Below are 15,471 nucleotides of genomic sequence, written 5' to 3' on the forward strand. Positions count from 1 at the left end.
GTTGCGTGCTTAACCGACGGAGCACCCAGGCCCCGCCCTCGTCTTGTTTTTAAACTCCGTAACCCACTGCCTGCGTTCATTCCCATACAGACACCGCACCCGAAGAGATCGCTGGCCTCCTCCTCCGGGTTAATCGGTTTTTTCCTCTCAGTTGTCTTTCTCCTCGAGCACTAGGGCATTATCTGCCTTCCTCCTTAAATGCATCTGTTTCTAATTCCGAGACGGTCCCCTGTCTGGGATGCCCTACCTCCACGGTGATCACTCCCCTCTCTCTTCCCCTTTCTCTCTCTACCTGACCACGTGCATCTTTCCATTTGTGCCTTCCCTCATCGTACTCTGGGGGTACATGAGGCACATTTTAGAGACAGGCCGTTGGCCCACAGACATTGTGCTAAGCTGGCGGTCCTGACATCTGAGCTCTCATCTGTGGAGGCCAGTAACCAGCCGCGTGCTTAGTCTCGCCCAAGCGACGTTACTTTGCTATTTTTTTTTCACGGTTTATTTATTTTTGAGAGAGAGGAGGGGAAGGGGGAGAGGGAGAGGGGCAGAGAGAGAGGGGGACAGAGGATCTAAAGCAGGCTCTGCGCTGACAGCAGAAAGCCTGATGCGGACTGGGACCCATGAACCAAGCGCTCACGACCTGAGTTGAAGTCGGACGCTCAACCCACTGAACCACCCAGGCGCCCCCTACTGTGCCAGACTAGACTGTCCTCACCCGTGACATGGAGAGGCTGTGTGTCCCAAACTCTGGCAATCGGCAGCAGCTTTAAAAATGTTTTGATTCCCACCCCCAGTCTGCACTGGCTTCCAAGAGCCATTTGTGAAATTTTCGAGCCGGTTGTCAGACGCGGTTACTTTTAAGGGTTGAATCACTTCAGGTGCCAAGTAAATGAATTACGTTAAGAACAAAAGTAACGCGTACTCAAAGTTCACCGCTTCCTGATTGCCTTACTACACTTCACAATTGTCCTCGCTCTTGAAGATGCTTGCACCTGCTGTGCTCGTGTGGCGGGAACGTGCTGCTACGCTAAGGCCCATCGTCTGCCAAACTCACGTTCAGGAGCTTCAGGCTGGGGGCTAGTCAACTGTGGCTGAAGTATATTCACTCCAGAAGTTGGCAGACTTGTCCAGAAGTCAAGTCAGGGCTTGCTCTAGCGTTTTTGTTGACCGTCTGGGCTTAAGAAATTGGTGGAGATAAGGTCACAAGTGCACGTTCAACTTAAAAACGTGTCATGTCTGTGCCGTCACGTTGTAAATAGCACTTGAAAACTGTCACCCGATGCAGCAAAAACACTGCTCACGTCATTGACAATGGAGTGAAGTTCTGACATACATCGTTCTGGTTTCACATCCGTATTACTCATTCGTGCGGACAAAAAGATCACCCAGTATTCATGTCTGGACTACACTCATTGGTCAACGGAAACCACAGGTTGGCTACAGGTACTAGAGTTTGGCAAACATCAGTGAGAGTCAATGGGCTGTATGTGGAATTAATAATAAGGCGTATTGTTGATTTCATTGTTATTTGGACTTTATTTGGAATTATTGGAATTCCAATAATTTGGAGTTATTTGGTGTGTTATGGGCTGAACCCCCCAAATTCATGTGGTGAAGTCCTAACCCCAGTACTTTGTTTTTAAATGTGACTCTAGGGGAACCTGGGTGGCTCAGTCGGTTAAGCATCCCCCTCTCGATTTCAGCTCAGGTCATGATCTCACGGTCGGGAGATCAAGCCCTGCGTGGGGCTCTGTGCTGATAGCGTGGAGCCTGCTTGGGATTCTCTCTCTCCCTCTCTGTCTGCCCCTCTCCGCCCACCTCTCAATAAGTAACTAAACTTTAGAATGTGACTCTATTTGGAGGTAGGTCTTTAAGGAGGCCATAGATGAGGTGAAATGAGGTGATGAGAGTGGGCTCTAATCCCATCTGACTGTTTCCCTTATGTAAAGAGGAGCTGAAAACACAGACCCCCCCCCCCCCCCAGAAGGGCCAAGTGAAGATTTTAGGGAGAAGACAGCCCTCTACAAGTCAAGGTGAGAGACCTTAGAAGAAACCAACCCTGTGGAGACCTTGATCTTGAACTTCTGACTCCAGGGCTGTGAGGAAATCCATTTCCATTGTTTAAGCCGCCTCATCTGTAGGACTTTGTCATGGCAGCCAGAGCAAATTAATACAGTGTGCCACACATCTTTTGTATCGGCATAACTTATAATAATCTCTCTATATGATATACAGACACATTCTCATTTGGGGTAGACAGCCCTTTATGAGACATCTACCACCGCTGCTGGAGCCCCTACCCCACTGCTAGCTGAGCCTCTAGGAGCTGGACCTAAGAATCTAAATTTCAAAGAAGCTTCTTGTGTGATTCTGATAATTGTGATGACTGGCTGAAAATCGGGATGTCAATTTTACCGGTAATTACTGGCAAAAACTTAAGTCAGACAAGTTCCCAAAAGTAGACACCAAAACCAACCCCCCACCCCCACCCCCAGATTAGTTTGTGAGGGCTACTGTAACGAAGTACCACAAACTGGGGGGCCTAGACAAGAGAAATTAATTTTCTCACAGTTCTGGAGGCTGCAAGTTCAGGATCAAGGTACCGGTAGGGTTGGTTTCCTCGGAGACTTCTGTCCTTGCCTGGCAGATGGCTGATGACACCTTCTCCCTGGTGTCACTCTGTGGGTCCAAATATCCTTTTATATGGACACCGACCGTGCAGAGCCTGACGTGGGGCTTGAACTCACGAACCTGGAGTTCGTGACTTGAGCTGGGACCAAGAGTCAGATGCTTAACCAGCTGAGCCACCCAGGCAGCCCTTAATCACTTTTTTTTTTTTTTTTAACATTTATTTATTTTTGAGACAGAGAGAGACAGAGCATGAGCAGGGGAGGGGCAGAGAGAGAGGGAGACGCAGAATCCGAAACAGGCTCCAGGCTCTGAGCGGTCAGCACAGAGCCCGACGCGGGGCTAGAACTCACAGACTGCGAGATCATGACCTGAGCCGAAGTCGGACGCTTAACCGACCGAGCCACCCAGGCGCCCCATTAATCACCTTTTAAAAAGGCCCTATCTCCAAGGATAGTCACAGGCTGAGATACTGAGGCTTAGGGCAGTAACAAATGAATACTGGGGGAAACACAGTTCAACCCATAAAGCTCCGTAAAGCCCATTTTGGACTTCCAAACTCCAGAACTGTTGGATAATACACTTATGTTGTTTGAAGCCACAAAGTTCTGGTAATGTGTTCCAGCGGCTGTAGGAAACTCATACAAATGTGCAGGAAGCTCACTGTCACTGGTTTGGCCACACAGCTCGGTCACCACTTTCTGTTCTATGCCCCCCATACCTCCTTGTTTTTCTTGCTGTGTTTTAAATATTGGACCATAGTATGGAATGGTGCATTTATAGAATTTAGTGAATATGTGATCCCTACTAATTTAGCATTAATTTATTTAGAGCTATATCTACATATCCATATATCCCTTTGGGTTGTTCTACTCGGGGACTTCTTTTGGCTTTATATATGTTCTAGAATAGTGATTTCATGTCTCTTGTCTGAATATCTTGTCCTGTCCTGTCTTTTCTCTGGAGGAAGGGCGCCTGGAAGCAAAGGCCTGTGGTTTACGCCCTTTTATATAGGCGCTTGTTATATACGTGTATAATTTAATGAAAAGATGACCAGAATACATAATGGAAGCTCTATTAAAAGGAGATATTGAAGTCATATTCTGGTTCTTTGGTCCTAGTAGACACCTGGTTGGCTATTTCCACAGGTCTTTTGCCATGGCCCAGCAGGTTGTCTGATTCTCCATATAAGGAGATGGGATCCCATCTCTTTGTAAACTTTTCACACCTTCCCCGAACGCATGGCTGCTCCCCAGGCCCACGGCGTCCCCTGCCAGGTGACACAAGCATCTTTGGCTTGGATTAGAATACCCACTTGGGGAGTGTTGTGGGTCGAGCTGTGTCCTCCAAGAAGACCTGTTGATATCCTCACCACTGGTACCTGTGAATGTGATCCTATTTGGAAATAGGGTCTTTGTAGATGGGATCAACTTAGAACGAGATCATGCTGGGTCAGGGAGCGCCCTAAGATAACGGCTGGTGTCCTTGTGAGAGGGAAATTCACACACAGAGAGCCACAGGGACAATTGCCGAATGACAGAGGCAGAGATGGGAGTGATGGACGCATCTACAAACCAAGGAACACTAAAGATCGCCAGCAACCGCCAGAAGTTGGGAGAGAGGCAGGAACAGATTCTCCCTCAGAGTCTCCAAAAGGAACCAACCCTGCTGACCCCTTGACTCCAGACTTCTGGTCTCCGGAACGGTGCACAATACATTTCTCTGGGTATAAGTCACCCAGTTGGTGGAAATTAGGACGGCACCAGGATACGAACACAGAAAGCGATGGGCCCCCAAACACACCCTCCAGAATAAAAAAAAAAAAGCATGCATCTATTTCTGAGATGAAAAACAAAACAAACAAAACAAGCTGTCTCAGGTAGATCCTGGAACTCATTTTCTTTGACATGTACCGGGCCGACCCACGGCCGTTTCATTCAATCCACCCGGACCATTTGTAACACCGTCTGCGGCAGAGGCCCTTGGCGGGGAGCTATTTCTACGGAATCCAAACTGTGCTCGGCATACGGAGACCCTCCTGGGTTCACGTGATGTCTGCGTGTTCCTGCACTTTATCCCTCAGGGACAGAGTCGGGGAGGGGGGGCCTCTGGCTCCCAAGCAGTCTGCAGGGCTTTTCATTTCCTGTTTTCTCTAATCTCATAACATCCTTGAAATCGTCCACAAGCAGCTGCTTGTGCTTTAGCCATGTTTAACCCTTCAAGTCCCTTCTCCCTGGTCCCTGTGTCACGCTTCTCAGGCCACCCTGCTGGCGGGGTCCCTGGGCTTCTTCCCCTGACCGCTGACTCCCTTTGGCTTCATCTTTTTCCTCTTGGAGCGGTTATTTCACGTCTCCTCCGTGTGTCTCGTCTTCTCTCCTGGAAGGCAAGGCTCGGGGTTCACACCCAGTTCCAGGAGGCAGTCTGTAGGGAGGCACTCACTGGGCTAGCCGGTCACTGGCTCGAGCTGAGCCTCTGTTCTCTTGTCATCATGGGGGGACTGACCGTCCACGTGATTTGGATTCTCAGACGTGGCCTGTCGTCTCATCCGCCTGTCGGTGCGGAGGGCGTTTTACTCACGGTCAGCCCCTCCACCGGTGCTAGAGCCAGGGACAGGAAAGATGCCGAAACAAAGAAAATCTTAGAAAAAGGGTGACACGGCGGGTTTCACTGAGATCTCTAGGGTAGCTGGGTTTCAGACACATCCATGCTGGGGCAGACTGAAACGCGGGCCCCCCAAGGACATTGACGTTCTAGTCCCTGGGACCTGTGAATGTTAGAAACTGGTCCTTGCCCACTTGAGATGGGGAGATTATCCTGGATTATCCAGATGGGCCCTAAATGCACTCACGTGTGCTCTTAGAAGTGGGGGACAGAGCGCAGAGGAGGAGGTGATGTGACCATAGAGGCAGACATCGGGGTGATGTGGCCATAAGCCAAGGGCTGCCAGCAGCCATTAGAAGCTGGAAGGGGAAAGAAGAGATTCTCTCCTGGAGCCTCCGGAAAGAGTGTGGCCCTGCTGACATCTTGAATTCTGCCCAGGGATACTGATTTTGGACTTCTGGCCTCCCAAGCTGCGAGAGAACAAATATCTGTGGTTTTAAGCCACCAAGTTTGTGGGCATTTGTAATAGCAGTCACAGGAAGCTAATACACCTGCTATTCTTGTTCTCCAAGATGAATAGCTGACCAGACACAAGGGGGACTTCCAGAAGGTGTTTGTAAACAGCTGCTTTAGGAACTTTGGATATCAGATCGGTAGCATGTTCAGATCTCTTTCTCATTAACAAGGAGATCCTGGCAACAGAGAGCTAGCATTTTATGTGTATGCCCTGTATCGTTAGCCACAGTGCAAGGGCTATTCGATTCTGGTTTTTAAAATTCTCCAACGTAACGCAGCAATCTGGTAGGTGCTTCATAAATATTTGCTGTTAAAGCGGTAGATGACGATTGCTTTCAAGGTTTATTTGTGGCTTAGCATTCTAGAATCTTCTGCCGCCTTCAGCTTCATGGTATAAGTGCAGCCATATTTTAAAATATAAGACCACTGACCAGGGTCTGTCTTTCCTCTGTTCAAACCCAGAAATGAATCAGCTCTGCATTTTGAAGTCCACATAGCATCACCACCACGTGAGAAGGCAAATTTGTCTGCCGGTTGGTCCAGCAGAATTGAAACGAGTTGTTTTTCATCTTTGGGAAATGAAACCATGGCACGGCTACCGTGCGATTTGAAGTAGCAGGTGGGATTAATCGTTAGTTTATTCTATCCCTCCCTCCCGAGACAATCACGATGTATTTTTATTTGGATGGGACCAAAGGCCCAGCGTCTCTGGTTCCTGACAAAAACCGATTAAGCAGTTAGAGGGCAAATTGTCCATTTGAGTTCATAATCAGAAAGGAAGCAAATGCAACTGAAACTTTGCATAGCATACAAAATAACCTTGGCCGGAAAGCCATAAATCCAATCAGTTTACAAGGCAGAACACCAACTGGAAAAAAAACAAAAGAAAGTGGAATTTAATCTTCTCAAGCGGATTAATTGGGTATACCTCTACATTTGTCCTTTAGAGTCTTATCTGGGTAAAGTCAGGCTCAGTATCGACACCTCTCTTGTTTTTATCTCCTCTGACCCTTTTAGTTCCAGATCCTTAAACTTCAGGCCGCAGCATTTGGGATGCTCAGTGATAGAGAAGGGGATTGGGGAATCAGCTAGCTTATCTATAATAAATACATCTGGTTTTTTAAATGGTCGTTGGTTTTCTTGACACACAGAGGACTTCAAAATACGTTCATTCATGGAGCTGGATTTTGGGCATTCGAATTTAATTTTTTCGACGTTTAATTCAATCCAGCAAATGTTTTATCAAACTGCTCCTCTGAGATATCCATTAATGGCAACATGACCCCTCCCACACAGCGGGGACAGACAGGTGAACCATTAAACGCCTTTTGGTGTGATACACTAAGCAGGAGTCTGGACTGCTTCCTGGGGGGAGACCATCCTCCCGCTGAGACGCAAGGGATGATTCAGCATTTGCCAGGCAGACAGGAAGGAAGGACATTCCAGGCAGAAAAACAGACAAGTGCAGGCCTGGTGCATTCTGTATAAAGGAGCAGCGGAAACGGGTGTGGGCGTGGGAGGGTGAGCCCGGAGAGGCAGGTCCGGTCACGAAGGGCCTTTTAAGCCACCCTCAGGAGTCGGGAATTAATCCTAAAGATCAGAGCAGTGGAGCCTGCCTGCACAGAGCATCACCTGGGAAAGCTTTAAAAACAACCAATGCCCAAGATCCACCCTGACCAGTTAAGCCACTCTTTGCGAGGGTAGAACCTGGGTCTTATTATTTTTTAAAGATGCCCCAGGGGATTCTCATGTCGGCCCAGGGTTGGGAATCACAGCTGTAGATAAGAGGTCTGCCGTTTTTCCTCTAAAGGACCAGATGGCGAATATTTCAGGTTTGTGGGCCACATAGCCTCTGTCGCAACTGCTGAACTCTGTGTCTAGAAAGCAGCGTTAACAACACGTAAGCGAATGAGGTGGCTGTATTCCTATAAAATTTTACGTACAAAAACAGGGCCACAGAGTGCCAACTCCTACTCCAGACGATGAAATAAATACCACTGAAGAATTTTTTCAACAAATATATTGATTTTAAAACTTTGTTTACATATACTGTATTTCCTAAATAATATATGAATCTATTCTTCCTGTAAAGGAATCGAAATAATACGGAGCTTCATTATTTTTTTGTTCCCTCCTTTAATTCTTAGTCCCCTTCCTGGATGATAGCTCTTAGCAATGAATGTATATCCTTCTAGAACTCTCCAGAACTTTCTCCTTGCAGTTTTGTGTATGTAAGCCTGCAGAGATGTTGTTTTGTTTTATAAAATTGAAAAATATATTTGTTGTTCTTGAACTTTTTATTATTATTTTTTTAAATTTTGAACCTTTTTTGAACCTTTTTTTAAAATCGGGTTTATTCATTTATTTTGAGAGGAAGAGAGAGCCTGCGCAGGGGCGGGGCAGACAGAGAGGAAGAGAGAGAATCCCAAACAGGCTCTGCACTATCAGCACAGAGTCTGACTTGGGGCTCGAACTCACGAACCACGAGACCATGACGTGAGCTGAAATCAAGAGGTGGACGCTAAACCGACTGAGCCACCTTCAACTTCCCCCCCTCCCACGGAATAGTATGTCTTGGGGCATTTCCCATAGCAACAAATACAGATCTACCTCATCTTAGTCGTCGCAGAGCATTATAGAATATGAAAGTACCATAGCTCATGCAACCTTCTCCCGATAGAGGTTGAACTACTTGGCATTGCTGACATTAAACTCTTTTTGTCCCATGCGATGGCATTTTCACGTGGCTTCCCCTAATAGTTTGTGTCTACTTTTTTGCCTCGAGAGGCCTTACTGCTACAACCATCTTGCAATCGCGTGTTCACATATGTTTCCCCGGGGCAGATTCTGAGACGTTGAATTGCTGGGTCCCTGGGGAGATCAGTTAGGAAGGAGTCTTTGGTTAAACCACAAACACCAACTCTGGCAAGCTTCCGCAGAGAGGGGAGTTTACTGGCCGACTACGGGGCAGCTCACAGGGTGGAGAAGGGGGCCAGCCACCTGCTGGGCCCAGAACTGGTCTCTAGAGCAGTCAGGTCCAGTCTCCATGGCGGTCGGTGCCCATTCTGCAGCCCCCCAGCCCACTACCAGTAGATGAACGAGGCCCAAGCTTTGATCTGGGCCTTGACTCACTCACTCTGCACGAGTCCTGGGAGAGGGTTGACCTCCTGTCACAGAGAGTGGGAGGGCAGAGTGATAGCAGCTTCCAAGGACCCCATCAGCCTCTGTAGTGACAGGAGAAAGCACCTTGGTTTTCTGTCAGGACTGCATTAGGTTGGGGAGTGGTAATTCTCCCACATCCAGGTGCTGTTAGGAGGGAGAATAGCTTTTAAGAGGCCAAATCGAGAGACCTATTTCTTCACATTCTCACTAACAGTAATTATATCAACCTCATCATTTTGTAGCCATTCAATGGGTAGAAAAGAATGAGGTCTAATTGTGGCTTACTGGTGAGACCAAACAACTTTCGCATATTTATCGGTTACTTGGATTTCCTTCTCTAAGACTTGCCTGTTTATATCCTTTGCAAATTATAAATTAGTTTCTTTGACTTTTAAAAAATTACTGATTTATAAGGGTTCTCTATATAATCTGAAAACATCCTTTGTCCAAGTTATTGATCCAGTAAATATGTCCTTCTCTGAGAGTTACCTTTTAACTTTGTTCATAGTGCCTGGGAACAATTTTCTTTTTAGTGTTTATTATTTGAGAGAGAGAGAGAGAGAGAGACAGAGACAGAGAGCAAGCAGGGAAGGGGCAGAGAGAGAGGGAGACACAGAATCCGAAGCAGGCTCCAGGCTCTGAGCTGTCCACACAGAACCCGATGTGGGGCTCGAACTCATGAACCGTGACGTCATGATCTGAGCCGAAGTCGGCCACCTAACCGACCTAGCTACCCAGGTGCCCCTGTAGTGCCTGGGAACAATTACAGGGAGGGGAGGGACATGGTCAGTCTTGTCATTCAGGCAGTTTAGCTTAAAAGATGGTTACTGGCTACAAATGGCCGAGTGGATCGCCAGCTGTAAGGTTCTGAGTGTGGTCAGAGATAGAGTCGCCCCCAGAAGAGGCAACAGCCTGGAATCCTTAGCACCATTTAAAAGAGGCCAGTAAGGGGCGCCTGGGTGGCTCAGTCGGTTAAGTGTCCGATTTCAGCTCGGGTCATGATTTTACGGTTCATGGGTTCGAGCCCCACGTCAGGCTCTGTGCTGAGAGCCCGGAGCCTGGAGCCTGCTTCGGATTCTGTGTCTCCCTCTCTCTCTGCCCCTCCCCCACTTGCACTCTGTCTCTCTCTCAAAAATAAATAAACATTAAAAAAAAAGATTAAAAAAGAATAAAAGAGGCCAGTGAAACAGACACCTGCCGGCTGAGCCCAAGTGGCCTGAACGACAGACCTGCCCAGAAGAGTCAGGAGTTTGCGGCGGAAGTCAGGTTCCCCCGGATTGCTCATCAAGGACTGTTTGCCCAGTTATGGCCAGGAGGTTTTCAAAATGACATATCATTAAAAAAAAAAAAAAAAAGCATACATGTAAGCACAATGCAGTTTCTTCCCCCCGATTTTTAGGTTAACTCGCAGGAATCCCATTATGAGTGAAGACAAAGACCAAAATGCCAGAAGAGATGAGTCATTTGCCAACCCGTTTGTGGACTTTTCTCCCTGCTCGTTCCAAAGAATGTCGCTGCCTTCAGTTGTATATGAGAACGTATAGACCAAACTGACCAAAAAACCCAGGGTATTTCTGCGTGCGATGGGTTCCGATCAGGATGGATTTGAATACGTAGCCCTGCTCCTTACTAGCCGGTTGAAGCGCCCGGCTCTGCTTCTCGTGAGCGATTCAAAAGGGGTAGATGTATGTTGCTGTTTCCGTTATTTACCACGTCTGTGCCTCAGGTGTCGAATCTGTAAAATGGAGATTAAAACAGTTATTCGTAATCCCGTAGGATTGTGCGAGGGGTATGTGAGACAGTGGACAGAAAGCACTCACAACAGCGCCTGGCACGTAATAGACTCCCCCTGTTGGTCTTGTCAGCACACTGCGTGGTTTTGGCCGCGTAGGTCATGCCAGGAGGTTTTAAGGGAACGGGATCAACCGGACCGTATTAATCACACTGAAAAGAAAACCCAGCTGTATCCTGTTTACTATATTCTTGAAGCTACTGACAGCGAATTGAACAAATTTGTGTACTACGTGAAGCTGAATTATTGGAATGGCTGGGTCATCAAAGGTTGAAACTAAACACAATGAATACAGTCCGAGAGCTAGCGGAAAATACTGGTAATACCAAGTATGAATAAGAAATCGTACAGTCAAGAGAGATTGGTGGAGGAAAAAGAGTTGAACTGGATGAACAGCACAGTGGATGGGGTAAATAGTAAGGTAGGTGGGGGCCGAGGAACACGAGGGGCTGGATAGATCCATTTAAGAGAACTCTCTCTCCAAGCGTAGCCGGAAAGGATAAAGAGCTGGGAAAGAAAACGGTAAGAGATTTTGCGGCCAGAAGTGCCGTCAGAAGGAGAAATACAACAAAACAAGCAGAAGGAAGGGGATATCGAGCAAATGGTAGTGGTATTTTCTCCAGAATGAAGAAAAGAGAAGAGGTCAGATTGGCGTGGTTTATAGAACACCAAACCAGACTGATGAAGAAAATTCACATCGGACTACAATACAGGTCAGGACAGACCCAAAACTAAGAACATGGAAAACAACGAGGAAACTGGAAACATTTCCAGAAAGAAAGATAGTCAGACACGGGACAAAAGCAGAACTAACAGAGAAATCCTACGTGAATGGAAACCCAGTAACATTTACTGGAGAATCCTTAGTGACAAAAAGACACAATAATGGAAGGTTAACAGCAAACACTCACAAAGCACTTAAAACTCTGGATGACAATGAGAACACCAGCTGTCAGAATCAAAAATTCAAAAGATGTAAAAGCTGCCCAACACTTACTTTTTAAAACACCTTTTTAAAAAAAAAATAATGATGGATTTACAGAAAGTTGCTCAGATGGCACAAAGTGTATCAATTGTACCTGCAGGTTTTAATTTACGGAGGTGACTGAGTGCCAACATCGAGAGGTCAATGCCCTTGAAAGATTTGTATTACGTTTCCCACGATGGGGGCCTGCCACACTGCGGGGGCCACATGGGGAAGCATTTGCTGTCTCTGAGAATAGGCTAGCCCTAGAAATGGCCAGGGAGGCCATAAATGTCAGAGCATCACAAATATAGAAGAAAGGAAAATATAGTTAATACAGATATTGGCCCCATGATGAAGGGATGCCAAATGAAAAAACCCAGAATCTACGAACACAGAATAAGAGGGGTCCCCTATCTTCCATTCACTTCTCCCAGATGGTTGCATCGAACATAATCCTAGTACACTATAAAAAAAAAATCACCATTGGTACAATGCGTGTGTATAGCTCTATGCCATTTTAGCGATGTGTAGATTTCGTAGCCCACATCACGGTCAAGACCCAGAACTTTCCATCACCACCAAGATCTGCTTCGTGTTGCCACCTTACGGGTGTGCACAACCCCTCCCTCCGCTGTCACCGACCCCTGGCAACCAGTATTAATTATGGTTGTTCCAGAAAATAAAAAGGGCGAAAGTTGTGTACCACGCTTTATAAATTCGATCATAGCTTTGATTCCAAAACGAGAAAAGGACCAAAAAAAAAAAAAATGTGGCCTAAGAATTGATGAGGAAGAAATACGACTGAGAAACTAATCAGAACGCTCAGCATATGGGCCAGAGACCAGAAGCAGTTATAAAAATCTGTAGCATTTTTCCACACCTGCAACAATCAATTGGAAAATATATTTGAAAATAAAACACCAAGAAAAATAGCCAACTCTACACTATCTGGGAATTGTTTATATAATCTGTTTTCAGATGACCAAGGAAAAAATGTAAAATTTTAAGTAAGGACGCAAAAGAGCTGGGGTAAATTGTCTGACATCCAATGATGGCGTAACACAAAAATGATGTCGGGGCGCCTGGGTGGCTCAGTCAGTTAAGCGTCCGATTTCGGCTCAGGTCTTGATGTCACGGTTCATGGGTTCGAGCCCCACATCAGGCTCTCTGCTGTCAGCGCAGAGCCCGCTTCAGATCCTCTGTCCCCCCTTTCTCTTTGCCCCTCCCCCACTCATTCTCTCTCTCAAAAATAAACATTTAAAAGAAAAAAAATGATGTTAACTTCCCCCATATATCAATGAATTTGAAGCAATTTCAGTCACTATTCTAGTTGGATGTTTCGAGGGGCTCAATAAACGTTTCCTGAATTTTTTCTGAATACAAACTTTCTGAAATTTGTATGAGTGCTTAACGGTGTGCAAATTAACTAGTTCAACTTTGAAAAGAAAACGAAAGGCGGAATACTCAAAATACTACAAATCCATAATAATAAAAACCACATGGTTATTATTTATTTATTTATTATTGGCTGCATAGGCTTGTGACCTCTGCAGTCACATAGGACCCCCACTTCAGTGGGCCCCATGCTTGCTTTCAGTGCGATTTGCTGTCACTGTCTCGAAATTCTTAATAATTTTTTTTAATTTTTTTTAACGTTTATTTATTTTTGAGACAGAGAGAGACAGAGCATGAACGGGGGAGGGTCAGAGAGAGGGAGACACAGAATCCGAAGCAGGCTCCAGGCTCTGAGCTGTCAGCACAGAGCCCGACGCGGGGCTCGAACTCACGGACCGCGAGATCATGACCTGAGCCGAAGTCGACCGCTTAACCGACTGAGCCACCCAGGCGCCCCTCGAAATTCTTAATAATTTTTAAACAAGAACCCTGCACTTCGTTTTGCATTAGCCTTGCCAACCATGTGGCCCGTCTCAATGGGAACAAAGACGTTTCAAAGACCAGGACAGAAAGTACGGGCTCCAAAGAATGGATTTCTGTCCGACAAAGGATACCAGGGATAAGGAACTGACAGATAACTGAAACTAAATGCCTTCAATGACTCAGGTAGACGAGGACCGATATAGAGAATAACCAGGAACTCTTGCAAAGCAAAGAGCAAATCCGTTAAAAACGGGCAAAGGGTTGCAAGTGGAAAACAGAAGAGAAAACTTAAATGGCCGGCTGACCAACAAAAACATCCCAACTGATTTGCAATCAGAGAAATGAAAGGTGCAACAATCGGATGGCATTTTACGTCCATTAATTGCCAAAAATGAGAAAGCTAGCGCAGGCAACGAAGCAGGAATCAGCATCCACCGGAGGGTGTCCTGGGGCAGCCACTCTGGAGCACAGGCTGGTGGGAATTACCAGTATGGGTTTACCTTGTGACCCGGCAACCCCACTCACAGGTGCGTGTATGTGAGCTAAAGCCTCACGTAGGTCGGTATGGGGACGCTCTGGGTGCTTCCGTGGGTCGGAGGCCGTCTGTGTCCATCACCCAGGGAACAGCTAAGTGTGAGATGTTGATGAATTATTACGGGTGGTGAGGAGGTCTGGACTAGGTGAGCGCAGGAACGCCATAAGGAGAACAAGAAACACCTCAAACGTAGCACAGCACGACCCGTGTAGAAACAGATCTGAAGCACAAAGTCACGTATATAAATTACAAATACATTTGCACAAAATGAGGACACCTACGAATAAAAGCACAGACATCAAGCGTACGGGGGTAGGGGTACCAGGGAAGGGAGAGAGGGAAAAAATGAAAGGAAGTGGATTATTTAAAATGAAGGACACGAGGACCCACAAGGACGTACATGAACGTAAACAATTTAAATGAAAGAAGTGCTTTGCAGGACCAGGGTGAAGAGTATCATTAACTGTGCGGCTGATGACTGCACCGTTCCGCTCTTGAGGGTAAAAACAAACAAACCAACAAAATGAACTGTCTAAGGTCCCACAAAACTGGATAAAAAATTTTAAAGACTGAATATTGTCTCTTGGCTGTATGGGGGCGGGGGGGAGGGAGAAAGAAAAGCTACTGATTTTTAGCCATGTCTTTTTACTCCCTCAAAGCATGTATTATTTATTTATTTATTTATTTATTTATTTATTTTTATTTTTTAATTTTTAATGTTTATTTTTGAGAGAGAGAGAGAGAGAGAGAGAGCACGAGCCGGGGAGGGGGCAGAGAGAGAGAGGGAGACACGGAATCCGAAGCAGGCTCCAGGCTCCGAGCTGTCCGCACAAACCATGAGATCGCGACCTGAGCTGAAGTCGGATGCCCAACCCACTGGGCCACCCGGGCGCCCCAAAGCATCTATTATTTAAAAGAATTCAAATTCTTAATTTTTTTTCAGCAGCAGACCGGGCAACCCACATGAGAACCTGTATCATTCTTCTCCCTCGGTGAAGACGGGGCTGTGGGCACAAAACGCAGGCTCAAAGAGTGGCCTCTGAATTCATCTTCTCTCTTGCCACCCCCCACGCCCCCCCCACTCCCCTCCCCACCCCCTGTCATCTCAGATTGATGGTTCCGGAAGGCGGAGCTGAGTGCCTGTAAATTCATTTGAAAGTGACACGAAGAAGCTAACCTTGCCTACTTCTTTTGCTCTGAAATTCAGTGTATGACTCGGTCGGGAAGCTTGGGAGCAATATTCTTAACGGAAACGTGGACAGGCTGGGATCGTACAGCGAGTGCCTCTCCGCCCGGGCTCCCTCGGGGCGCTTCCAAGGACAGTACTGCAAGTTTCAGATCCTGCAGGTGAGTGCGGGATCTGCCCTCGTGCTCTCCAAGGACAACTGAACT

The 15,471-nt window shown here is 46.7% G+C and overlaps 1 protein-coding gene across 1 annotated transcript in view; it reads left to right on the plus strand.

Moving 5' to 3' along the window:
• LOC122203155 (O-acyltransferase like protein-like) overlaps positions 1–15,471 on the plus strand; it is a 61,727-nt gene that overhangs the window by 2,833 nt on the left and 43,423 nt on the right. The window contains exon 2 of the mRNA XM_042909709.1: positions 15,287–15,426. Coding sequence (XP_042765643.1) covers positions 15,287–15,426 — 140 coding nt within the window. The remainder of the gene's footprint in view (positions 1–15,286; positions 15,427–15,471) is intronic.

Source organism: Panthera leo, chromosome D3, assembly GCF_018350215.1.
Source record: "Panthera leo isolate Ple1 chromosome D3, P.leo_Ple1_pat1.1, whole genome shotgun sequence".
In the NCBI taxonomy this organism is placed as follows: Eukaryota; Metazoa; Chordata; class Mammalia; order Carnivora; family Felidae; genus Panthera; species Panthera leo.